The sequence below is a fragment of the Procambarus clarkii genome, chromosome 44 (genome assembly GCF_040958095.1).
Source record: "Procambarus clarkii isolate CNS0578487 chromosome 44, FALCON_Pclarkii_2.0, whole genome shotgun sequence".
NCBI lineage: Eukaryota > Metazoa > Arthropoda > Malacostraca > Decapoda > Cambaridae > Procambarus > Procambarus clarkii.
The window spans coordinates 29837408-29863061 of NC_091193.1; the positions used below are offsets into that span (position 1 = coordinate 29837408).

Consider the following 25654-nt stretch of genomic DNA (forward strand, 5'->3'; position numbering starts at 1 on the left):
AGGGCACTGCTAACCAGCGTCCCAACTACCAAGCAAACTGTTAAAAGCTGAACCCACGAGACGTGTCCACTCGCGAGGGTTAAGCAGGTGGTGCCACCACACAAACGACCCTAATATAAGGGGGAGGGAAAAACACAAGGCAGAACCCCCCCCCCCCACCCCCCACCAGGCAAAACAAAAATAAAAGAAGAACCAGGCAAGAGGACAACGTACCCAGAGGGAACAGAGCCGGCCGCTGCTATTGGTGAAAACTAGCTACACAGTACCCGGCGCCCCACCAGTGCTATAACTACTACTAACCCCAAGGTAAACAAGGGAGGAAAACCACCAAACACTCGGGGCGGCCAAACGCCAAGCAGTGAAAAGTCAACAGAGGTAGACCCAAGGTGACTTGTGGAAGGCAACCCCAAGCCCCAAGGGCGGTACTTTCAGGGCACTCGGGGAAGGTGACCCTAAGCACATGCAGCCCGAGTACTGAGAATACTACTCGCAGCTCACATGACCACTGTAAGAGCAGCACTGAAAACAAGGCACAGCACTGAGACAAGACTGGAGCTGGAGCCACACGACCGTGCACTATCCCATCAGCCGAGGAACTGAGGCGGAGATCGCCGGCGCGGGGGTCTGGGGCTCCCCCCTTCCCCCTCCCGGGGAGGGGGGAGCTGCACAGACATGCGGCGTGGCTCGTTTGACGTCATGCTTGTTTGCTCATTTTTCTTTTGGAGAGTTCTGTCCATTCGTTTGTCAATTTTGGTTGTTAACCAGAATAGGGGTTTGTTTTGTGGCGCTTACCTTTCTGGGTGTCTGTCCAGTTGATGGCAGATATAGAATGCTCCAAATCACATGTGAAATTCTATGGGGCCATTGCTCCCCGTGCCTCTGTGAGGGGGCCAGGTCCTGGCTCGTGGTCCCCGGTAGGCTGGAACTCCACCCACATCAACTGATGCAAAATAGTTAGGGTATCCATATCAGCCATGGATAAATCCGGGGCACCGTAGGAGCTCCCCCCAGAAAAACAAAACAAAAGAACAAAATCTCTGGTGCCAGACCAGAGCATGAAGCTCACCAACCTGACAGATGGAGACCAAGGAAACCAAAACAACATTTTCTGAAAACAATCCTGGACCAAAGGGGCCACTGTAAAATGAGTGAAAGAAAGAAAGAAAATAAAAGAACCCAACCCAAAATCCAGGCAGCGTTGGATCAGGCTGGAAGTGAAAGGAGGCCCGAGAAAGCTTACAAAACCAGACTGAAGATGTATGCACTCCAAATGCAAGCAGAAGCGTCTCCGCCAATTCTGCATGATACAAAGTGACAGTATTCAGCAGAAGATTCTAATAGAAAAAAAGATAAGAAAGAAAGGACAAAACAACGAAACGGAACGAAAATGACGAAGGAGAGAATATGGTGAATAGATCGCTAAGAAGTTTCATACTGTCAATGAAAAGAATACTGCAGGTCAGACACCATCAACCCAGCCACCCGATCACCATACAAATGGGGATAAAGACCTGTCAAAAAGTTCAGAAGAACGAACCAGCGAGGTACGTCACCCGTCTGACCTTTTGATAGAGGTAGAGCCATGGAAAAACACTTGGGGTTCAGACACTGACCAAGCACCACTTGAAACCAAGGCTGGGCCGACCACCAAGGAGTCAGAAGGATCACTCTTTCCCTGTAAGACTCCAGCTGTGCCAGAACCCAGAGCAACAGCTGGACCAGAGGAATGAGGTAAAGGAACCCCCATCTCAACCAGTCCAGCGGAAAGGCATCTGCCGTGAGGGTCTCGCAGTTAGGAAACAGTGCTGCATAAAGAGGCAGATGCCAAGACCACGCCAACACATAGAGTTCGACATCCGGGCACCTGAACATCTAGTAAAGCCAGATGATGGAATCGGCATCGATGGTCCATTCTGTGGAAAGAAGAGGCCCGAGGAATCGAACTCTCCGCAGCCCCTGCCACACAGCCACAAATTCCCACATTATATTGTGCACCCGACAAAGAGGAGGGAACCAACAACCTTGGCTAGACTGGTGAGCGCCGGTTGCAAAGCCCCAACAGCCGAGGCATCTATGAAAACTTTGATCGAGGGACGGAGACAGCGCCATGGCAGAGAACCCTGTAAAAACCCTGAGAGGAAGCAGGTGATGCAGCAACTAGCGCAGGGACACCAGATAAAGTACCTAGCGATTGCGTGAGTGGCAAAAGGGACTGCCATGAAGGAACCAGAACAGCCTCTGAAGAAAAACCCTGCCCAACAGGTAAACCAGAAGGGCAAAGTTAAGGCTCCCACACAGCTGTTCGAGCAACCACTGTGTCACGGGGTCTCCCTCAACACTACCAGACAGCGGGAATACAGCCAGAGCAAGGCTGCTGGAGGCAAGGAAAGTGACGTCAACCGAGAATCCCAAGTCGGGCCCAACCAGATCTAAACCCAAAACAGAATCAACTGGGACTTTCACTAGTTCACCAGGAACCTTTGTCCGGCAAGCTGGGAAAGAACCAGATCCCTGGCTAGCAGACAAGCAGACCAGCTGGGAGCCTTAACTAGCCAGTTGTCGAGGTAGGCCAAGACCTGAAGACGTGACAAACGGAGACGGATCACCACGAAGCAAGTCAAATGCATAAAAAACCAGCGTTGAATGTAATGAAACGCCATTTTCTGGGTGAGTCCTGGAGGCTCCTCAGAGCTATCCAGGCTGAATAGATATGTATAACTTTCTGGCATCAGTCAAAATGCTTGGAGTTCTTGCCTACCGGGGACCATGAGCCAGAACCTGGCCCTCTCAGAGAGGCACGAGGAACAATGGCCTATAGAAACCCCCCATGTGGTTGGGAGCATTCTATGTCTGCCATCGGCCGCATATGCTAGACTGGCCAATATAAGAAGTGCCTTTAGAAACTTGTGTAAGAAATCGTTCAGGACCCTGTATACCACTTATGTAAGACCAATCCTGGAGTATGCAGCTCCAGCCTGGAGTCCATACCTAGTTAAACACAAGACGAAGTTAGAGAAGATTCAGAGGAATGCCACCAGACTGGTCCCGGAACTGAGAGGAATGAGTTACGAGGAAAGGCTAAGGGAGCTGAACCTCACAACCCTAGAAAACAGAAGAGTATGGGGAGACATGATAACCACCTACAAAATTCTCAGGGGAATTGACAGAGTGGACAAAGACAAACCCTTTAGCACAGGTGGAACACGAACAAGGGGACACAGGTGGAAACTTAGCACCCAGATGAGCCACAGAAACGTTACCTTGAGGTTACCTTGAGGTTACCTTGAGGTGCTTCCGGGTCTTAGCGTCCCCTCGGCCCGGTCGTCGACCAGGCCTCCTGGTTGCTGGACTGATCAACCAGGCTGTTGGACGCGGCTGCTCGCAGCCTGACGTATGAGTCACAGCCTGGTTGATCAGGTATCCTTTGGAGGTGCTTATCCAGTTCTTTCTTGAACACTGTGAGGGGTCGGCCAGTTATGCCCCTTATGTGTAGTGGAAGCGTGTTGAACAGTCTCGGACCTCTGATGTTGATAGAGTTCTCTCTCAGAGTACCTGTTGCACCTCTACTTTTCAACGGGGGTATCCTGCACATCCTGCCATGTCTTCTGGTCTCATGTGATGTTATTTCTGTGTGCAGGTTTGGGACCAGCCCCTCTAATATTTTCCATGTGTAAATTATTATGTACCTCTCCCGCCTGCGCTCAAGGGAGTACAGTTTTAGGCTCTTTAGTCGGTCCCAATAGTTTAGATGTTTTACTGAGTGGATTCTAGCAGTAAAGGATTTCTGCACGCTCTCCAGGTCAGCAATTTCTCCAGCTTTGAAAGGTGCTGTCATTGTGCAGCAGTACTCCACTCTAGAGAGCACAAGCGTTTTGAAAAGTATCATCATCGGTATAGCATCTCTAGTGTGAAAAGTTCTTGTTATCCAACCTGTCATTTTTCTTGCAGTTGTGACGGCTACTTTATTGTGTTCTTTAAAGGTAAGGTCTTCCGACATGAGTACACCCAGATCCTTTACATTGCCTTTTCGTTCTATGTTATGATTTGCCTGAGTTTTGTACGTGGTTTCCGTTTTTATATTTTCATTTTTTCCATAGCGCATAAGCTGGAACTTATCTTCGTTAAACACCATATTATTTTCTGTAGCCCATAGAAAGACCTGATCTACATCTGACTGGAGGTTCGCCGTGTCCTCTATGTTGCCTACTCTCATGAAGATCCTAGTGTCATCTGCAAAGGATGATACAGCGCTATAGGTTGTGTTCTTGTCTATGTCCGATATGAGGATGAGAAAAAGTACTGGAGCAAGCACAGTACCCTGGGGGACTGAGCTCTTCACGGTTGATGGGCTGGATTTTATTTTGTTGACTATTACACATTGGGTTCTGTTGGTCAGGAAATTGTAGATCCATCTGCCTATTTTTCCGGTAATTCCTTTTGAACGCATTTTATGTGCAATAACACCATGGTCACATTTATCAAAAGCTTTTGTGAAATCTGTGTAAATTACATCAGCATTTTGTTTGTCTTCTATAGCATCTAATACCATATCATAGTGGTCCAGCAACTGCGACAGGCAAGAGCGCCCTGTTCTGAAACCATGTTGTCCGGGGTTATGGAGATGCTGTGATTCCATGTATTTTGTGATCTTACTTCTTAGCACTCTCTCAAAAATTTTTATGATGTGCGATGTTAGTGCTATCGGTCTGTAATTTTTTGCCTCTGCCTTATTTCCTCCTTTATGAAGTGGTGCTATCTCCGCTGTTTTTAGTATATCAGGAATAACGCTAGTATCTAGGCTTTGTCTCCACAGAATGTGGAGGGCCTGCGATAGTGGTTTTAGTTAGAAAGTTAGCATTAGAAAGAATTTTTTCAGTGTCAGGGTAGTTAACAAATGGAATGCATTAAGTAGCGTTGTGGTGGAGGCAGACTCTATACACAGTTTCAAATGTAGATATGATAGAGCCCAATTGGCTCAGGAATCTGTACACCAGATGACTGACAGTTGAGAGGCGGGACCAAAGAGCCAGAGCTCAACCCCCGCAAACACAACTAGGCGAGTACAACTAGATGAGTATCGACCGGGATAGACACCCAGAAAGGTAGGCGCCCCAAAACAAACCCCTTTTCTGGTGAAAATATTGCTACCGAAAGCCAAACAAGTGAACAGAATGCCCCAAACAAAATTATCAAACTTGCATGATGTCATCACATCGCCATGCCGCCGTCTGCGCAATCCCCCCTTCCCGGGAGGGGGAAGGGGGAGCCCCACAGCTTTTGCGCAGGCGATCGAACTGGCAGTTCTTAGGCTGGATGTCAAAATACGCGAAAAACACCGCCGACCGGAAGGAGGGAGGGATGCCGGCGAGCCTCCGAGACTCGCCCAGAAAATGGTGTTTCATTACATTCAACACTGGTTTTCTAGGGGGAGCCCTTTCGGCTCCCCGGATTCGGCTCCGGCTCCCCGAATTCGGCTCCGGCTCCCTGGATCCGGGAGGCGGACGCCACGCACCCTAAGCTAAAAAACCAAGACCACAGACAAACTAAAGGCCCAGCAGACCCGAACAGGAATGAGGGAAGAAACCAAAATGCGTCCACGACCCCAGAGGCCAAGGCGTGCAGAGAACAGCGAAAAAAAACCAACCGAACAACAAAGGAGGCACCCCCCCCCCAGCCTGACCAACCAAGCAGCAACCCAAGGACCAAAATGAGGAGAGGAAAATAAACCACCCGGGCCAACGACCAGGACGGCACCAGAAACTCAAGAGCAGGCTGGAGGTGAAACAACGCCCAAGACAGCAAGCGGAATGGAGCAGAAGAAATAGCATCACCGAACGCAAGCTGGAGCGGCTCTGCCAGTACCACCCAATACGAGGCGACAGTACACGGTCCCAGACGACAGTCCCAGAACAACCCCGAATAAGACAATCATATCAGAGATCAAAGGACCCTTTGCAGTGATAGGAAAACCGGAAGGACCGGCAGGAAAACCACACACTGCCCCCGAGACAAAACACGAAGGTGGGAGACCAACAACGAACCCACTAGTGCCGACACAAGCGACGAGAATGAGAGAAAAAAAACTAACACATGAAAATTCGAGGGGAAGAACAAACCAACCCTGTACATAGCAGGACCGATCTGCAAAAAGAGGTAGAGCCGCGGGAAGGCTTACCTGACTGGAACTGAGGAGAGCAGCAGGTCTAGCCAAGGTAGGCAAAAACCAAAAGGAACAGCTGCCAGGGAAACAAGGAACCCAATCTCAGCGAGCCGAAAAGGAACCAACTTGGGCGAGCAGAAATGCCCCGTCCAGGAGGAACCCCCTCAGGACTTCTGAAGGTCCAAGGTCAAACACCAAGGAGCCAGGGCCCAGGCAGATGTCAACGAGGAAAATGAGCACCACGAACGAAAGTGGAAAACGCGAATCGAAAAACAGCGACCCCACAACCCAAAGGAGCAACATAACCAGCTCCAGCAGGGAAGAACAACACACGCGTCCCCGAGGCATCCACGAGGAGAAATATGCAGGACGGGAACCACAGGAAAGCAAACACACATGTTCCGGAAAAAGAACAAAGAAAAACCGGAGCCAGGACCGGAACCCAGCTACGTGTTCCAAGAAAAGGAACCAGGAAGGCAGGAGTGGTGGACCAAAAGTCCACAAACCCCCACAGACAGTGCAACACCGAAGCCTGCAGTGAGTTACAAAGAAAAATTGTAGGAACACAGTACCAAAACTGAACACCGGGGTAGTCCAAAAGCAGGGAACTGAACATGGACAGAGGCCCCACTCGAGAACCCAACATCAGGATAGTCAATAAGCACCGACCCAGATACACAGTCATATGTAGTATAGGAGGAGGAAAAACGGAAATAGGCAAGGAAAACCCCGAACACAGACCAAGGAGCAGCCGGGAATGCAATGCATACGACCAACCACAAAAGTTTCAGTGGAGGGCGCACATACCCGAGGGATACCATGGATATCAGGGTGTAGCCAGGCACAGAAGATAGGCAAGGAATGAGTGTCCAGAGATCAGAAACTAAGCAATGAAGGACACAAACAAAGACCAAGGGAATGAAGGAGTGTCCAAAGATAGGGAAAAGACCCAGGTGCCGACAAACGAAACCAAAAGCACCGAAATGCGGGGCAGAGCCCCACAGGACAACAAAGAACAAGATACATGGACAAAGGAAAGTCACTGAAGACACACACAAGATGTCCAAACAAAACACACAACACCTAACACCACTGCTAGGAGTCATCGACGCAACCCTGCCAAGCGGGGAAGTGACAGAGTAAACAAGGATGGAGCAGTGACCAAGGGTGGCACATGCATAAGGAGACACACGAGGAAGCTGAGTACCCAAATGAGCCATAGACATGAACATGAACCTGATCAATGTCAGAGGAGATAGATAGGAATGCACTAGGAAGCAACATGGTGGAGGCAGACTCCACCCACAGGAGCAAACATAGAGAAGATAGTGCCCAGGAGGCTCTGGAAACTGCCCACCTGTCGACTGACAGGAGAGTGGCGGGACCAAAGAGCCATAGCTCAACTCCCGCAAGCACAACTAGGCAAGCACCCCACCAAAAGTTAAGAACCGGCACCTGGCTGACAGAGGCACCAGACAGCAAATCTCACTGGCAGAGCAGAGACACGACCGTGCCACAACACAGTCGAGCCAAGTAACATACCAGGAGCATCGCTAGTGGTGCGCTTGAACGCCATTCATACAAGAGGCAAGAAGCATTGCATGTACTGTTACCTGAATAAAAATCGGCAGTCGAAGGTAAAATATGTCCAGAGACGCGCGCCCAGCTGAAGACAAGGAGCAATACAGTGGGGAAGGAGGTGCCACTCCGACACTCCCCACACTCGGAAGCAGAGGAAAGAACGAAGCGACGTCCCCATATATAAAATCCAGAACACCCCCAGTATCTAGAGGGCTACGACTGGAGGGAGAAAACGAGCAAGAAGCCGTAGAAAACCGCTATAAACAACACGGAACACATGAGCACACCGCCCAGAAACAAAACGAACACCCCGGCCCCAGCGCGCGAGGTACGAAACGCAACACCAGTCTACCGGGTGGCATGGCTCGTATACCAGGTGGACACACATATCGTACATACACATAATGTACAGACACATCGTATACTCACATCGTACAAATACCAGGAAGGTGTACGTAACGAAGATGAGGAACGTCGAAACTGGAAGGAGAGAAGACGTGAAAACAAAACAAGGTGAAACCAGAACAAAAGAAGACAAAGAGGACGGAAAGGAACCAACGAGGCCGACAAAGGACCAGAGGGAACCCCCATCGAAAGTCAACAGACGTTCTAATAATATTGGAAGGTACGAAGAGGTTCACGAACCAATGAGAACCACGACAAGCAAGCACAAATGCACGGAGGTACATATGGACAAAAATACACCCCCTGATCAAGGGACAAACAGGGACCTCAATACAAAGGGAGCAGTAACGCGACGGAAGTGCAAAAAGGGTGAGGAAAAAGGGCGAAACACACCCCCAGTAACGACGAGACTGACGGACCCAAAGGGACACGGAACTGAACCCAGGGTGGGGTATATCCGAAACTAACATGAACACAGAGGGGGAAGGAACAACCCCACTCTGAGGAACTGCCAGTCCCTCACCGAGGGTACAAAGACCCAAGAGGGGCAAATAGGGCCAAGGCCCCCCCAGGCAACCCCTCCCCAACCCCGGGAACCTCTACGGCAAGACCCGGGGCCGAGCCGCACCCCCAAAGCCCCAGCTTTACAAGGAAAAGCCGGGGCAGCCGTACAAACACTAAGGAATGGAGCCCACTGGTCAGACCCATACGATACGGTGGGAGGAACAGACTGGAATGCCTCCGCCGCCACCCCGAAAGAGGAAAAAAAGAACAGAGACCCCGCGAGTCTCAAACCAACCAGACCCCGCTCCAACCCTGAAACCCGCCTATGGTTCGGAGCCGGAAGCAAGGGAGGAAGTGTGCAGAACAGAAGGGGAAGGACGAGGAGTGGAAGGAGCTGGAGCCAGAGCCGAAGCGATCCACACCCCCAAGTCCGGACCCCAACAACCAAAATGGGGCAGCCTCGGGCCATCCAGGACCGCAACAACCAAGAGTGTTGCAGCAACCTACACCTAGCAAGCAACGCCACAGCCGCCTGCACCCAATTATCAAGACCAGTGGTCTGGGTGAACGAGAGCACGTACCGACAACACTCGTCGCATGACTCTGGGCCATAAGAAACAATGACCCAACAGGCAGCATGGTGGAGGCACAACTGGTGAGTGTCACCTTGAGACAAGGGGACAGATCAACCGTCAAACTCACAAGATGCGAGGGGGGGGATTCCGGGGACACACCCATAGGACCACGGAGCCCCCGTGGGGTTTTCCATGGGCCTCAGCCTTTGGTACACGCTAAGAGAAGTCCAGGCAGGGTACTGCGAACCGGCGCCCAAGTCTACCAAATAAACTTCTAAAAGCTGAACCCACGGGACGTGTCCACTCACGGGGGCCAAGCGCGGAGTACCACCAACAGAAAATATCTAAATAAAAACACCTATAACAGTAAAGGGGGACCATAAAGGCAGACCCCCCACCAGGCAAAAACAAAAACAAAAGGAAATCCCTGCAAGAGGACAACATACCCAGGCAGAACACAACCGACCGCTGTTATAGGTGAAAACTAGCTGTGCAGTACCCCGTGCCCCTACCAGTGACGAAAACTACCATCTACCCAAAGACAAACCAGGGCAACAAAACCCCAGCCGACTCCAAGGGCGGCCCAGTACCGAGCAGTAAAGGACACAGCAGAGGTAGAACCCAAGGTAACTTGTGGAAGGTGGCCCCAAACCCCAAGGGCAATACTTACAGGGCACCTAGGGAAGAGAGCCCTAGGCGCATGCAGCCCGAGTACCGTGAAATCTCACTCCCGGCTCACACCCCACCGGTAGAGGCAGTCCACACCACAAGGCACAGAACTGAAACAAAAATCGGAGCCAGACGCACTCGACTGACAGTAATTCTATCAGTCAAGAACCGCCAGTTGGATCGCCGGCGCGGAGGATCTGGGACTTCCCCTTCCCCCTCCCGGGAAGGAGGGGTGGTTATTCCTGAGCTCTAGAATATTTTGCTAATGTAGATACCCTGTCATGACGCTGTAGGCGATAAAATAAACCCCATGTAAGTGCTGTTTCCACCCCCCTCCAAATATTTAGCTCTTGCATTTGTGTAAATACTAGTTTAGAGTGGAAATTATGGAATTTAATTATTGGAGCACGGTGCAACGCAACTGAGGAGGCGTGTGACTGTCCGTATGCTCACGTGTTCACAAGATCACTATCTCAGGGCTGATTACACACTGTTGTAGAGATTGGACGCCAACTACGTTCCTCTGTCACAGCTGAGATTTAATTAGTTCTTATTGTAGATAGTTCTCTCTCAGTTGTGAGAGTCAATACATACTATATTGCATATTGATTACATATTATTTGATCTTTAGTATGCAGTAGTATTTTCGCATTACAATTTACTAATCAATATAATCTGTGTGTGTGTGCATTTTATCATCATTATCATGTATACAATTATTATATATGTATCACGTAGACTAACCTCATAGAAGACCCCCCAAAATGTGTCATGGGAAGATGGTTCTAGAATGTATAGAATTTTACAGTTCACTGCATAATAGAATAATAGAATTTATTGCATAGAGATCATAGAGATCCATAAGTCACTGGTTCTCTCATTTAGAATAGAATTCTGGTCCTTTGAGCTATCTTTGAATTATATATTATTTTGCATTCATAAAATTATACATTATTAGTATTAAACTAGAACCAGATTTCCCCACACGGGAAACCCACTGAAGAGATGAAATAATTTCGACCATACCCAAAAGCACTTACTCTGAGATGACTCGACAAAGGCTGGGAGAGGGAGGCTTTCCTACACGCTTGAGAGCTAGTAGGGATTTCAATGGGGACATTGGAGGAACTGTGTACACTACTGAAGCTAATAAAGGTCATGACAATCTTGTAATTATGAGCACCAGTTTTCACATACACTGTATAAACTCTGAGTTTGTTAAAAAATACAAAATTCCCGAGCCGAGATGCAAGCCAGTTTGGTGTAAAGTGTTAAGACAATGAATTGGCAAGGGCAGAGCTGGCATATACATAAAACAACCATAGTCCAATTTAAACAGGTTAAACCAGGAGTGAAAATGGAGAAATGTAAAATGTATATGTAAATGTAAAATGTAAATGTAAAATGTAAATGTAATGTAATGTAAAAAAGAAATGTAAAAATTCCAGACATATGCAACAAGACTTTGAGTAAGCTGGAGACCTTGATGCACAGATAAAGAACATGGGATACCTACGAGAGGCATAAAAAAAACCAGCGTTGAATATAATGAAAAACGCCATTTTCTGGGCGAGACCCAGAGGCTCCCCAGAAGTAACTGGGCTGATATGAATGTATTAGACGCTGGCATCAGTCAATGCACATGGAGTTCTAGGCCTACCGGGGACCACAAGCCAAAGCCTGACCCCGTCATTGAGGCACGAGGAGCAATGGCCTATAGAACCTAAGTGGACCTAGGACCTGTGTGGTTGGAAGCATTCTATATCTGCCATCGACCAGGTCAGGCACCCAAAAGGGTAAGCACCCCAAAACAAACCCCTATTCTGGTTAAAATATTGTTACTGAAAGCCGAAGTAGTGAACAGAACTCCCCAACAGAAAACGTGGTACAGGCATAATGTGGCCTCATCTACATTATGCATTAGTTTCGTACCAAAGAAAGGGTCTCGAAAGAGTTCGCATCCCTTTCTCTTCAGAGGGATGCGAACCCTCTGAAGCGAAAGCCACACCGCCGTGAACCATGCTGTGAGCCCATAAGGATGGATGCACCGATCCTGGCCGGTCAGGTGAGCACTGGTCACAAAACTCGTCAAGAGATTTTGCATCCGTGAACACATCGAGCTAGGGCTCAAGTAGGCGCCACCACACCGAATCCCGAAAAACCTGAAGAGAACGCCAGTGATGCAGCAGCTGACGCAAGACCCCCAGGGTCCGAACTCAGCAATCGCGAGAGCAGCGGAAGGGACGTCCCTGAAGGAACCAGAACAGCGGCCAAAGCAAGATCTGACCCAACGGGTACACCAGCACAGCAAAGTTCAGACTTCCGCACAGTTGCTCATACAACCAATGAGTGACCTGGGTGCCTCCCAAAAATAGCCGAAGGTGGGACCTCAGCCGCAGCCACACCATGGGAGGGAGAGACAAGGAAGCAGTCCGAGAGTCCCACACAAGACCCAGCCAAGTCTAAACCTGAGAGGGAACAAATTGGGACTTCCTCCAGTTAACCAAGAACCCGAACCCGGTGAGCTGGGAAAGAGCCAAATCCCTGGCGAGCAGACACGCGGACCAGCTGGAAGCCCAGACCAGCAAGTCGTCGAGGTAAGCCAGAACCCGAACCCCGAACAGACGCAAACAGGTCACCACGACCAGGGTAGGGTGAGTTAAAAAATGTGAGATGCCAGATTCAAGCTGAATGGAAGGCAATGAAAGCAGTAAGCGTGCTTCTCCACGACAAAACTGAGCCAGTCCCTGAACTCCGGATGAATCAAGATGTGCCAATATGCATCCCGAAGATCTAGGGACACCATCCTAGCACCCAGCTACAAAAAGCTACAAAAGCAGCTGAACCTGGGGTAGAGTTGTCACCTGAAAGGAGGGGTAAAAGACCCAGGGGTTCAGATGGAACAAGTCCAAAATAAACCTCAGATCCACACAGGATCCATTTTATAACTGGAAACAGGCGAGGAACCCGCCTAAGGGACGTCGTCGTTTTGACCACGCCAAAGTGTACCCACTCCAGGATGACCCAATAGAGCGCAGGGAAAGAGGCCTGCCCCACCAGTCCCAAACCACCCCCAAAGGAGGAGGAACCACCCAATGCCACCGCAGGCTGGAGGAAACAACCCAAAACACCCACGAATTGTGGGACCAGGCGAGAGCTACCAGCACAAGCCTTTTCCCCAAGGGAAAGGCTCGTTGGCCAACTGCAAAAAGGCTGACTACCCTTACGAGAGCCCGACAGATGCTCAGAGCGATTACTGCACCAACCAGACGCCGGCGGCTCCGCAAGAAGGGCCAGCCCCAAATCCAGCACCACTGGCTTACAGCGATCAAAAGAATCCCGAGCCCTGGCACAACCCTTCCAAGCAGGACCCTCATGGCCCCCCCCCCCCCCCGGAGAACCAACAAGTCCGACATCCCCCGGCAACTAGACAAAGCTGCCTGCAGAAAATGCACCACCACAGACTCTGCAAACAGCAACGGACAATAAGGCGATGAAAATTTAAGAACCAGGGCCCAAGAAGGTTCCAAAAAGTGGACAAGCACCGCCTGTCGACACGCGAGGCGAGAAGCAAAGAAAAGAGACACTGCTTCCTTCAGAATCGGCGCAAACAACTTCAACAAGGCAGCCGACACCCGAGCTGCCAAGGCAAGAGCAACGGACGCTGGCCCATAACCCAGCTCCTCCACATCCTCACGCCAGTCCGAAAACAGCTCCAGCAGGGAAAAGAAACGCAAGACCAAAGCCAAATGTCAACGGGCGCACAAATCCTCAGCGACCAGAGACGCCAAAAGGGAGGGAACCTGCACGTGAAGCTGTACCTAGCCGACATCGTGAGGAAACACAGGGGAAATCAAGCATGCATTGAGGCACTCCAACTCGCCCCTCAGGTAAACCTGAACAATCTTAGTCAACTCCCGCCATTCAAGCATGAGTGTCTGAAATAACGCATGCTACACCCCCCCGCCCCCCAACAAAACACACAACAGGCAGTCTGCCAGCCAGGAAGACTTCAGCACTCCATAATGCACCCAGTAAGGAAAAGAGGAGCCAAATTAAAAAAAGGAGGAGGATCCATTATCAAGGTGTAATCCGGGTCTCACAAGAGGTAAGCCGCAAAGGCCTCCCACACCTTCCAAGACGGGATGTGGGAAGCCAAAAACCTCCGGAAGGAAGGAACCAAGGAACCCAAGGGAACCTAGAATCGAATCCGAGGAGGAGCCAAACCCATATCAAACTCACACAGGGAGGGAGGGAATAGGGAAACCCCTCCCCCTGTAACAACAAGCACCGCGCCAAGGGTACCAACACCCAAGCGGGATCAAATGGGGCCCAAGCCCCCCCCCCCAAGTCCACTCCCCAGCCCCGGGATCCTCCATGTCAGGACCCGGGACAAAGCCATCCTCCAAACCCTCTGCCTCTTGAGAAAGGGAAGAGTTCACTGGAAAAGCAGGGAAAAGGGACATCTGCTGGCCCGACTCGAAAGCCCCGGCAGGAGGAACAGGCTCGAAGGCCTCTGCCGCCAATCCATAAGGGGCAGTCCCCAAAGCCCTCCCATGTCTCACCACCAAGAAAGCCCTTCCCCGACTCCGAAACCCGCAGACATTTTGGGAGTCGGGAGCAGGGGAAGGGGAGCAGAATGAACCACAACAGGGAAAGGACAAGGTGGCATGGACGAAACTAAAGTCAAGGAGACTAACTTTCCCAAGTCCGGGTCACTATAACTTAAGCAGGGCAGCCACGGGGCATCCGGAAAGGCAACCAACTTAACTCATTGTAGCAACCTAAACCTCGCATGCAATGCAGAAGCTGCTTGCTCCCGAATATCAGTATCAGAGGATTGGGTAAACTGGAGTACAAGCAAGGAACACCACTCGCAGGACTTCGAGTCAAAGGTGTCATTGACCCAACAGGCAGAATGATGGGGGCAAAGACGGTGAGCGTCACCCTGAGACAAGGGGACAGAGCAACCTTCAAACTCGCACGAAGCAAGATGAAACTCAGAGGACACATCCACTGGACCAAAGAACCCTAACGGGGGTTTCCAGGGCCCTCAGACTGACTGCTAAGAGAAGCCCAGGCAAGGTAATGTTAACTTGTTATCCCAGAACTACCAAACAAACAAACAAAAGATTAACCCCTGTGACATGTGCAATCATGAGGACCTAGTGGAGGGCCAGCAAAATAACACAAGTGGTTTTACAGCCACACTAGGCAGACCCTGCCCCCCATCAGGCAAAACAAAACAAAGAAACACAAGAAGAGAAACACCCCGCAAAAGTACACCTCCAGCAGGAATAGAACCGGCCTCTATGCATAATATAAGACAGCTGCACAATACCTTGCGCCCCAGTCAGCGACGAGGCTACCTCCTACCCAAGGCCAAACAGTGGTAGGAAAAACCCCAGCTGACCTCAAGGGCGAGCAATCACCGAGCAGGAAAAGAACTCTGTGGAGGGAGTCCCCTGAACAGTTTGTGGAAGGTAACTCCAAACTGCCAGGGCAGTACTTACAGGGCACCTACAGAATGTGACCCTAGGCACGTGCAGCCTCAATATATCTGGAATTACTCCTGGCTCGCACACCACCACACCGCAGCACAACACCACAAAGCAGAGCACTGCTCAAGGATTGGAGCCAGAGTCGATCGACCACCACTCTACACGACAGCCTCAGAACTGGGGTTGGGTAGCTGGCACAGGTCTGGGGCTCCCCCTTCCCCCTCCCGAGGAGGGGGGAACTGTGCAGACAGCAGTGCAGCAGCTGTGGTGATGTCATGCTTGTTTTCTGATGTGGGTGTTCTGCCTGCTCGTTCGGTTTTCGGTTTGCAATTTTTAACCAGCTGTAGTTTGTTTTGGGATTCCTACCTTTCTGGTGCCTGACCAGGTAGATGGCAGACATAGACAGCTCCCAACTATATGGGGGGTGTCCATAGGCAATTGCTCCTCATGCCTCACTGAGGGGGGTCAGGTTCTGGCTTGTGGTTCCCAGTAGGTTAAGAACTCCGTCGAATGACTATTGCCACGGTCTAATATATAAACATCAGCTTGGTATAGCTCTGGGGAGCTGAAAGGGCTCTCCACAAAAACCATCCCTAAAACTTTTGCATACTCCTAATATGTATACAACTTGACTTCCATACATGGGCCAGGGTAGATGGTGGATGATATGTTTCCTAGTAAATGTCATAGAACAAGTGTTTGTAATAAAGAACTTAAAGCTGTGATTGATGTTAGTTTCTGCCGACCAGCCATCTTGGCCCCAAGATAGCTGGTCGGTGATAGATGTAACGATATTTATGAACACTTTATTTTAATTCCAGTGCCTCCCTAGCTCATTATATGACCTAATTGGGATGATAACAAATCTCCACAGTGTTTGTGCCTAAACTCTGTTCTACCCATCTATTCATTATTCCAGTTTATAATAAAGTGGAATCTTGCCTTAGGAAGCCACCACATGAGACAGCTCATAAATATTGATAAAACTCAAATTCATGATAGATATAATTGCATACCTTGTGGTGAGCAGCAAACACTTGCAAGAATTTTGGCATTCAGGGTGCCTTTTCTGGCCATCTCTGGCAAAACCTGTGTTAGTGCCAAAGGTAACACTCCTTCACTCTCCAAGAGAAAGAATCCTTTATACGACAGCAACAGTGTAGTCAGCAGAGGCAGTGACTGTGGAACGCTAAGATGAAGTAACTCACTTCTTCTTGGATCAATCCCAAGTGAGATTTTTTCTGTTGAAACCGATTTATTTTTATTCTTGAGGTGTTCAATAACACTTTCTATGAGAGGATGTTTAGCACACATGTGCATGCCTATCGGTGAGGCAAGCAAGTTGCAGCAGACACTGATTGAAATCCTTTTTAAATCTGAGCTGGCATGTTTACTTCTCAATATGTGTAAAACCAAATTCATCACTTCATGTGCTGGGCTGCTAATAATCCCAGACAAGCCAGATTTGGAACTGGATTTCCTCTTCCTTCCTAGTAAGATGTACTTTTGTCCAATATGAGTTGCTAAAATGGTATCCAGAATAACAAGGACAGCCTTAATATAACTTGATGGAATCATTTTTTCTAAATCTCCTTTCAATTCTTTTTTCTGTTGTGGGAGGTTATCAAAATTGCTCACTTCTTGAAGAAGTAACTCTACAACTCCAGCATCACATAAAATCCAACTTTTCATTTCATCATGTGAACAGAACTTGTTTAACAGACTACTTACTTCTATATTTATTATTTCAGATATATTGCAGTTAACTGCTCTGATAAGAGTTTGAATTATTCCTTGCATGGTCACCAGCTCTTCTTTGGAAGGAACATTCACAGGAAAGAGTTTCCTTCCATCAGAATATTCCAGGACTGCCATGATTACATTAATACTATGGACAAATCTTAAATGAGATACAAGGCTAGAACTAATTATCTCTCTAGTGTCTACTTGTGAAATTTCTGTCACATTTTCCAAGTGTTTAATGCAAAATGACACAGAGTGGAGTAGTACCATTGAGTTACTTCTCATTGCAGAAAACGTTTTGCTTCTTCCCCACTGCCCATGTACCCACTTTCTTAGCCATGAAGCTTGGGGGTCAATTACAGAATACATATCCAGTACTGTCATCTGTTTATTATCCTTGATGGAAAGATTTAAACCTAATAAGTTAAATGTGGCTTCAACCATATCATCAACAAATCTTTCCGGATATCTTATCCAAAGAAGAGGTAGTTCTTTTTGAAAGTCAATTAAGATTTTTAAGAGTCTAATAATGTTTGCACACGAGTTCAAATTAATATTTTCTCCCTTTAATGGAATTTTTGAAAGAAACCGCTTAGACATGTAAAAGCCAGCAACAGCACCCAAAAGATTTAAATATGCCTCTTTTACTGCATTATGTACTTGAGATGTTAGTAGTTTACAATGTACCTTCAAGGCTTTGTCAAATATTTCTGGTGTGTCATCAAACAGGCATTCTCTTAGCCCTTTCTTTAAGTCACACCAACAATCCTGCATCACTGGCTCGCAAGGTGTTACTGCTAGCAAGATATTTAAGGAATCATTGCAAGCTTCTCTATCTTTTCTGCTTTGAAGACATTTGGCTATGTTATGATATTGTGCTGGGTGCAAAAATAAGAGTCCAGATTGATTTAATGAGGAATTTAAAGAAGACTCATTTGAGTTATTTGGGCTAGCGTATGTGGTTTCTTCATAATTTGCAAACATTCCTGTCACTATTTCATCATCAAAATGATTAGTAATGTCTTGCACTGAACTTTCCAAGCTTAACTTAACATTTTTCAAAAAATCATTAAATTTTTCTTCAGATACAACTTTTTCCAATAAGAAATCAACTGGGTTCTCAGATCGCATTTTTCCTTTATGTTCCTTCAGGTAATCTTCAACAAGTCCCTCTATAACTGCACTAAGTTCCTCCCGCATTCCTTTTCTCAAACTTTTGACCAGCAGCAACTTGTGAAATGCAGGATCCATGTCAGAAAGGTATAACAACATTTCTGAGGTATTGTCAGCAGTTCCTGCTAGATATATCATAGGGTCCATGTGTGCTAAAAGGTCTTTCACTTGAGGTTTTGTCCCCATCCCTGCATTATCTTCAATTTTATCTTCCATGTTACTCTTCTTTTGGCTTCCTCCTTTGTAATTTTAATTGATATGAGGACAATTTAGTGTAAGTGTTTGCTGGTTGACAGTTGAGACTTTGTTCCTTATATACTGCGCATTCCATTGTCAATCTGCAAACATTAAAGAATCATTACAACCATCTTATCATATGTGTTCATACACAACTTTTATTAATCAAAATGCATAATTTAGCAATGGAAACAAACAAAAACTGAAATAAGTAATTAAGGTCATCGAATTACAGAACAGTGGCACTTCAACTTACAACTTACGAATTACGAATTTATACTTACGACCCCAATTTTGATGAAAAAAACCAGCGTTGAATGTAATGAAACGCCATTTTCTGGGTGAGTCCCAGAGGCTCCCCGGAGCTTTTCCAGGTTGATATGCTAATGTCAGACTTTGCCATCAGTCATGTGTATGGAGTTCTTAGGCCTACCGGGGACCATGGCCAGAACCGGGCCCCCTCAGAGAGGCAAGGGGAGCAATGGCCTATAGAAGCCCCCGTGTGGTTGGAAGCATTCTATGTCTGCCATCAACCAGAACAGGCACCCAGAAAGGTAAGCGCCTCAAAACAAACCCCTATTCTGGTTAAAATTGCTACCAAAAGCCGAACTAGTGGATAGAACTCCCCAACAGAAAACAAGCAAACTAGTGTGACATCACACGTCGCCGCGGCGCTGTCTGCGCAGCTTCCCCCCTCCCCGGGAGGGAAAAGGGGGAGCCCGAGACCCTCCACGCCGGCTACCCACACCTCAGTTCTTGAGCCTGGATATCAAAAACGTGAAAAAAACGCCGACCGGAGGGAGGGAGGAATGCCGGGGAGCCTCCGGGACTCACCCAGAAAATGGTGTTTTATTACATTCAATGCTGATTTTCTGGGGGAAGCCGCGTTGGCTCCCCGGAGCAAGCTACCCACAGACGGAAAAAAGAGGGACTTACCCAGGAGGCGGTTGTCGCTCACTCCTCAACTTGAAGCCGAGACAACTGGCTGCAACCGCCGACCCAAAGCAACACAGGCCCGACGGGGCCCAGGGACATTCACAAGGTAACAAGCAGCCAGGACCCTGTTCGACCGCCAAAATCCCCACGCCCGAATATCAGACCAAGATATATTCCCAAAGACGGCAGCAAGAGCCGGACGTCATGGGCACGGGGATAGACCACAGGCTGGCTGGACTTAATAACCCTACGGACAACCTGGACGACCCGAACCCGCGAACAGGGAAGAAGGGAAACTCGATCAACCCAAACCGCGTCCCTGGACACAGAAGCCGTGGAGCGCAAATAACGGTGAAGCGCCGCAACCGGACACAAAACATGATGTACCCCCGGCCTGACCAACCAAGCATCAACCACCCACGGACCCCTCCAGAACGCAGCAGTCTCATTCTTCGCCAGAAAAGAAGGAGACGGCTGCCAGCGAACAAAACCATCTCCACGACCAAAAGAGCAGAAACCCTTGCGCCGGAAGAGAGCATGAAGCTCCCCTACCCGACCCCCAGAGGCTAATACCAACAAGAAAAGAGCCTTGGAGAAACAATCTCGGACTGAAGGGGCCACAACGAAACGAGGAGACGAAAGGAAGGTGAGCACTCGGTCCAAAGACCAGGATGACTCAGGCGGCGCATGAGCAGGCCGGAGGTGAAGTAATGCATGAGACAGCTTGCGAAACGGCGCAGACATAACATCGATACCAAAGGCAAGCTGAAGCGGCTCCGCCAGCGCCGCACAATACGAGGCGACAGTGTTAGGCATAAGATGACGGTCCTGAAACAACCACGAGAGGAAGGACAAGACCACCCTAACAGACAAGGAACTAACACGACGAAGACGCAAAAATTAACAGAGGGACCGCCAGGAAACTTCATACTGCCGCTGAGAAGAAGCCCTCAGGTGGGACACCAACAAGGAGGCCACCTGAGGAACATAGAGATGATGATAAACTCGAGTCAAAAAACCCATGTCAAAAAACCCATGTAGACTCGAGGAGAAGATCGAACCAGCCACGTGACGTACTGGCCCGATATGCTGAAAGAGGCAGAGCCGTGGGAAAACCCTCGGGTTCGGACACCGAGCAACCAGCGCCTGAAACCAAGGCTGGGCCGGCCACCAAGGGGCCAGAAGGACAACTCTCCCCTGGTAAGTCTCCATGGGAGTCAGAACCTGGAGCAACAGCCGAACTGAGGGAAATACAGGAACCCCCACCTCGACCAGTCTAGCCGAAAGGCATCGACCCCGACAGCCTCGCGATCGGGGGAAGGGCGCCGCATACACGGGAAGACGCCGCGACCACGCCGACACGAAGAGGTCCACCTCGGGGCGACCGAACGTCTGGCAAAGCCAATGGAAGGACTCGTCGTTGACCGTCCACTCCGTGTAGAGGGGAACGAAGCAAGACAGGGTGTCGGCCAAGACGTTGGACACTCACTGTACGTGAACTGCCAGGAGAGCTAAACCCCGAGAACTCAGCAGACGAGTCACCCGAAGTGACCAACCCCAAAGAGACAAGGACCACATCGAACCCCCGCGGTTCACGCAATGAACCCACGGAGAGCAGTCCGAATGGAGCCGAATCGTCGATCCGCGGGCCACCTGAATCCTCCCAAGAGCAAACCACACTGCCGCGAACTCCCGCACCGTGCTGTGAGCTCGACGGAAGGACGGATCTCAACGCCCCTGGCCGGCCTGGTGAGCACTGGTCACAGAGCCCCAGCCGAGAGATGACTCATCTGTGTACACATCGAGTGAGGGCTCGGGTAGGCGCCAAGGCACTGAACCCCGAAAAACCCAAAGAGGAAGCCGATGACGAAGCAACCGACGCAAGGCCCCCTGGGGGTCGAACCCTGCGATCGCGAGAGAGGCAGAAGGGGTGACCCCGAAGGAACCAGAACAGCCGACGAAGCCAAATCTGACCCGGCGGGTAGACCACCATCGCAAAGTTCAGGCTCCCGCACAGCCCCTCGAGCAACTGTCGGGTGACCCGAGGGCCCACCAGAAACAGACAAAGGTGGGACCGCAGCTGCAGGAGAGATTCCGGAGGGAGAGACAATGAGGCGGTCCGAGAGTCCCAAACGAGATCCAGCCAAGTCCGAACCTGAGATGGGACCAGATGGGACTTCCTCCAGTTCACCAAGAACCTGAACCCGGCGAGCTGGGAAAGAACCAAATCCCTGGCTAGCAAGCAAGCTGACCGGCTGGGAGCCCAAACCAGCCAGTCGTCGAGGTAGGCCAACACCTGAACACCTAGGAGATGCAAACGGGCCACCACAACCCGTATAAAGCGCGTGAACACGTGAGGTGTCAGGTTCAACCCGAACGGGAGACAACGAAAGCAGTAACTCGGATGCCCCACAACAAAACCGAGCCAGTCCCTGAACCGTGGATGAATCGGGACATGCCAATAAGCGTCTCGGAGGTCCAAGGACACCATCCAAGCGCCCAGCTCCAAGAGGAGCTGAACCTGAGACAGCGTAGTGTGACGGTAACGCGTTGGTGTTCGGCTGTTTAAGGCTAGGGGTATGGCCTCGTCACATAGTTATAAAAAAAAATAGAAAAAACTGGAACTTCGTCTGTGGTAAGGTAAGGAGAAGACACACAAAACACAAGTAAATTTTAACAATGAAATTTTAATTACGTTAAATAAATCAAAACATAAATAAAATGGACAAACAAATTCGTATAATAAAATCAATCAATCAAAATAATAAGAATAATTAAATGACACAATGAAAAGTTACGTTAAGACAAAATAACAAGAAGTGCAATACAAAAATAAATGTAAGGTGCTGGAATATTGGCTTTAAGCTACCACCTCTCTCAGTATACGCTAACATCTAGCCGGGAGAAGTGTTAACTGTGGAAGCACTGAATATTCTGAGGTCTGAGGTCGTGGCGACCCCAGACATCAAGTAGTATGGGGGGGGCGAGTGCAGTTGTAGCCAGACCGGCGACCAATCAGCGAGGAGCCGGCAGCGATCAACAGGTAGTTTGGCGGTTTGAGTCTGAACAGGTGTCCCTGGCTGCATACGTTTTGCGCTCTGGCAAACCTTGCTGGTGTTGTTGTCGTTGTTGGACATTTCTTCCATAGTAGTTATATATATTTGTTGCGACGTATTTGTGGAGGGAAGAGCAGGCTCAATCTCTTGAAGGAGATTATCGTCACAACTCTCCCCCGAAGCCTGCGGTTCTGGAAGAAGTACGTCGTTATGTGGTGGAGTATTAGATGGAGTTGCTTCTACTTCATAAACTCTGGAGAGATCATGGGCTAAGATGTTGTCAGACTCTTGGTATAGCGAGTCTCCAGGTTGAATTTCTGCAGTTAGCAAGCCCATAGTAGAAGACGTTGAGATGAGAAGTGGGCGTGCTGCAGGAGGTGTAGGGTGGTGTGGTCCGTATGGATGGTGGACCGAGCACTTTTCAGGTGTGGAGTGAAGTGCTGAAGCTTCAGGATGAGGAAGAGTAGCTCCTTGCCAATTGTTCCGTAGTTCCTTGTAACTGTAGTCGCTGACAGGTGTATTCCTCTCGCCTCGTTGCTGCATCACGACCCCACCAACGTCGGTACCATTGGCGTCGACATGGAGGATGAAGGGCTTATCTGACGAGGTGAGAGTGGAATTAGAAGAGGTCAAAGGAGCACGATTATTATCCTGAAAGCATTTGGGAAGATCATTAAGGATTTTGGAATTAGAAAGCGCTGACTCCTTGTCAGTGCTTTCGGGAGGAGAAGCTGGGATGGTCTCACTGTGGATGTAGGGTTCTGTGAAGGTAGAACAGTTAGTCAGGACAGTGGGAGGAGTACCATTATATTGCTTCAGGAGGTTGACGTGGCACAGCTGGGTCTTCCGCCGCCTATCTGGAGTCTCTATTACGTAGTTGTTATTATTCCTGCACTCTTTGACGCGGTAGGGTCCTGAAAACCTGTTTTGTAAAGGTGAACCTGGGATAGGGAAATATGCAAGGATGAAGTCTCCCGGCTTGAATTTTCTTACTTTGCTGGTCTGGTCATAATGAGTCTTCATTCTCACCTGGGCTTTCAATAGATTATTATGGGCAAAACGGTGGACTCTCTCTAGAATGTGTTGAAGGTTTTGAAGAAACTGGGGCACATTCTGATGCTCACTGAAGGTGGCATCTCGGAGAGAGTCTTTGAAAGCCTTAAGGGGAGTACGGCACTTACGGCCGTAGAGCATCTCATAAGGAGATACTCCTAGGGACTCATTGGGGAGACTTCTGAAAATACACATTATAAGGTCAATCTGCTTATCCCAATCCTTCGAGGTTTCACTACAAAACTTTTTCAAGAGTGCTTTGATAGTCTGATGACTACGTTCAAGAGAACCCTGTGAAGCAGGATGATAGGGGCTGGACAATACCTGTTTGATGTTGAACTCCTCCAGTGTCCTTTTGAAGAGGTCACTGGTGAAGTTGGTACCACAGTCGCTTTGAATCTCCCTGGGAAATCCGTATTGAGTGAAGATCTTCAATAGATGTTTTATAACCGTAGCAGCCGTGATGTTCTTCACTGGAACTGCTATGGGAAATCTGGTGGTAGGACACAGGATGGTTAGGATGTAGGCGTTACCTGAACTGGTCCGAGGTAAAGGACCAACACAGTCTATTATGAGTCTGTGGAAAGGTTCCGCAGGCACCTGTATGGGAATCAGTGGCGCTCTGGGAATGGAGATGTTCGGTTTGCCTGCCATCTGACATGTATGACACTGTTTTACGTACTGTTTGACGTTATTTACCATACCTGGCCAGTAGTAGTCTTGACGAATCCCATGGTAAGTCTTGTTGAAGCCGTAGTGGGAGAATGCTCCGTGGGCCAGGTGTAGAATAGTGGGCCGCAGGCTGGTGGGAATCACAAGTTGTTCGATGTTGGCCCAATCGTCCTCCTCCTTCAGTTTACTGGGTCTATATCTGCGGTAGAGCAAGTTGTTCTCTAGGAAGAACCCAGGAATACTGTCGGGTTGAGTCTCAGCCTGGAAAAACAATGGTGTTAAAGTAAGATCTTCCCTCTGCAACTTACGGAACTCCAACTTGGTCAGATGCGGGGGTAGTTTCTGAGGGTCTTGAGGGACAGCGGTAGCAGTAGAGTCAGCTGGCTGTGGACGTGCGGCTTGTGCACGGGTGGTCACGAGAACCGGAGGAGAAACTTCATCACTCTCTTGAACCTCTGCTGGAACATACTCTAGAATAGGGTTTATTGGCACAGAGTTACACACCTGGGGTTTGTCCATGACGATCAGGTTGGTCGGTTGCAGGTCTTCTGCCAAGTCGTTGCCTAGGAGAAGTTGCACTCCAGGCATGGGAAAAGGCTTTTCCCTGACGGCGACTTGGACTTCCCCGTTCACGTAGGGACAATCCAGGTGGACTCTGGCGAGAGGGTATGGAGTGGTAGCAGTGAGGTCAGTGATGAAGACAGTTTCTCCGGTGTAGGTGATGTTGGGCACAGCCGACTTCAAGATGATCGATTGTAGAGCCGCTGTGTCCCTCAAGATCTTCAATTTGAAACGTCCCTCCGGATTTGAACCGTTGGCAGAGACAGTTCCAGTATACAGGTGGTTACTGAAAAGAGAAAGATCATTAACATTAACACCAACATTCATCACAGGCTTACCGGACTTAGGAGGAGTTGGTTTGGGTTTTTGTTGGTCAGTGATTCCCTTAGTATTGAGACTTACCACACTTGTCTATGGTATGTCCATAGAGTCTACAATACTTGCAGTACAGTTGTGAACCAGCTTGATAGGGGCTCACCTTCTCGTAACTGTACCACGACTTCTTACTGGAGGATGGTTCGGGTGTCAGCCGGTGGATGAGGCTGTAAGTGTCAGCCGACTTAGCACACTTCAGGTAGTCGGTTTCTTCTTTATCTGCTAAGTAGAGGCGGACAGGAGGCGGCACACGTCTCAAGAATTCTTCAACAAGCATCAGGTTGACGAGTTCTGCAAAAGTAGAGACATGTGCTGCTTCCAGCCATTTCATGAAATACCTCCGTTTCGTGTTAGCAAACTCAAGGAAGGTAGTGGTACTTGCCTTCAGGTGGTCACGGAATTTCCTTCTATAACTTTCGGTGGAAAGTAGGTAGGCGTCCAACACTGCTTGTT

At 49.1% G+C, this 25654-nt stretch overlaps 1 protein-coding gene across 1 annotated transcript in view; it reads right to left on the reverse strand.

Annotated features, from left to right (window-relative positions):
• LOC138350209 (protein broad-minded-like) overlaps positions 1-25654 on the reverse strand; it is a 148778-nt gene that overhangs the window by 103363 nt on the left and 19761 nt on the right. Inside the window, exon 2 of the mRNA XM_069300557.1 lies at positions 16412-18649. Coding sequence (XP_069156658.1) covers positions 16412-18527 — 2116 coding nt within the window. The 5' untranslated portion in view covers positions 18528-18649. The remainder of the gene's footprint in view (positions 1-16411; positions 18650-25654) is intronic.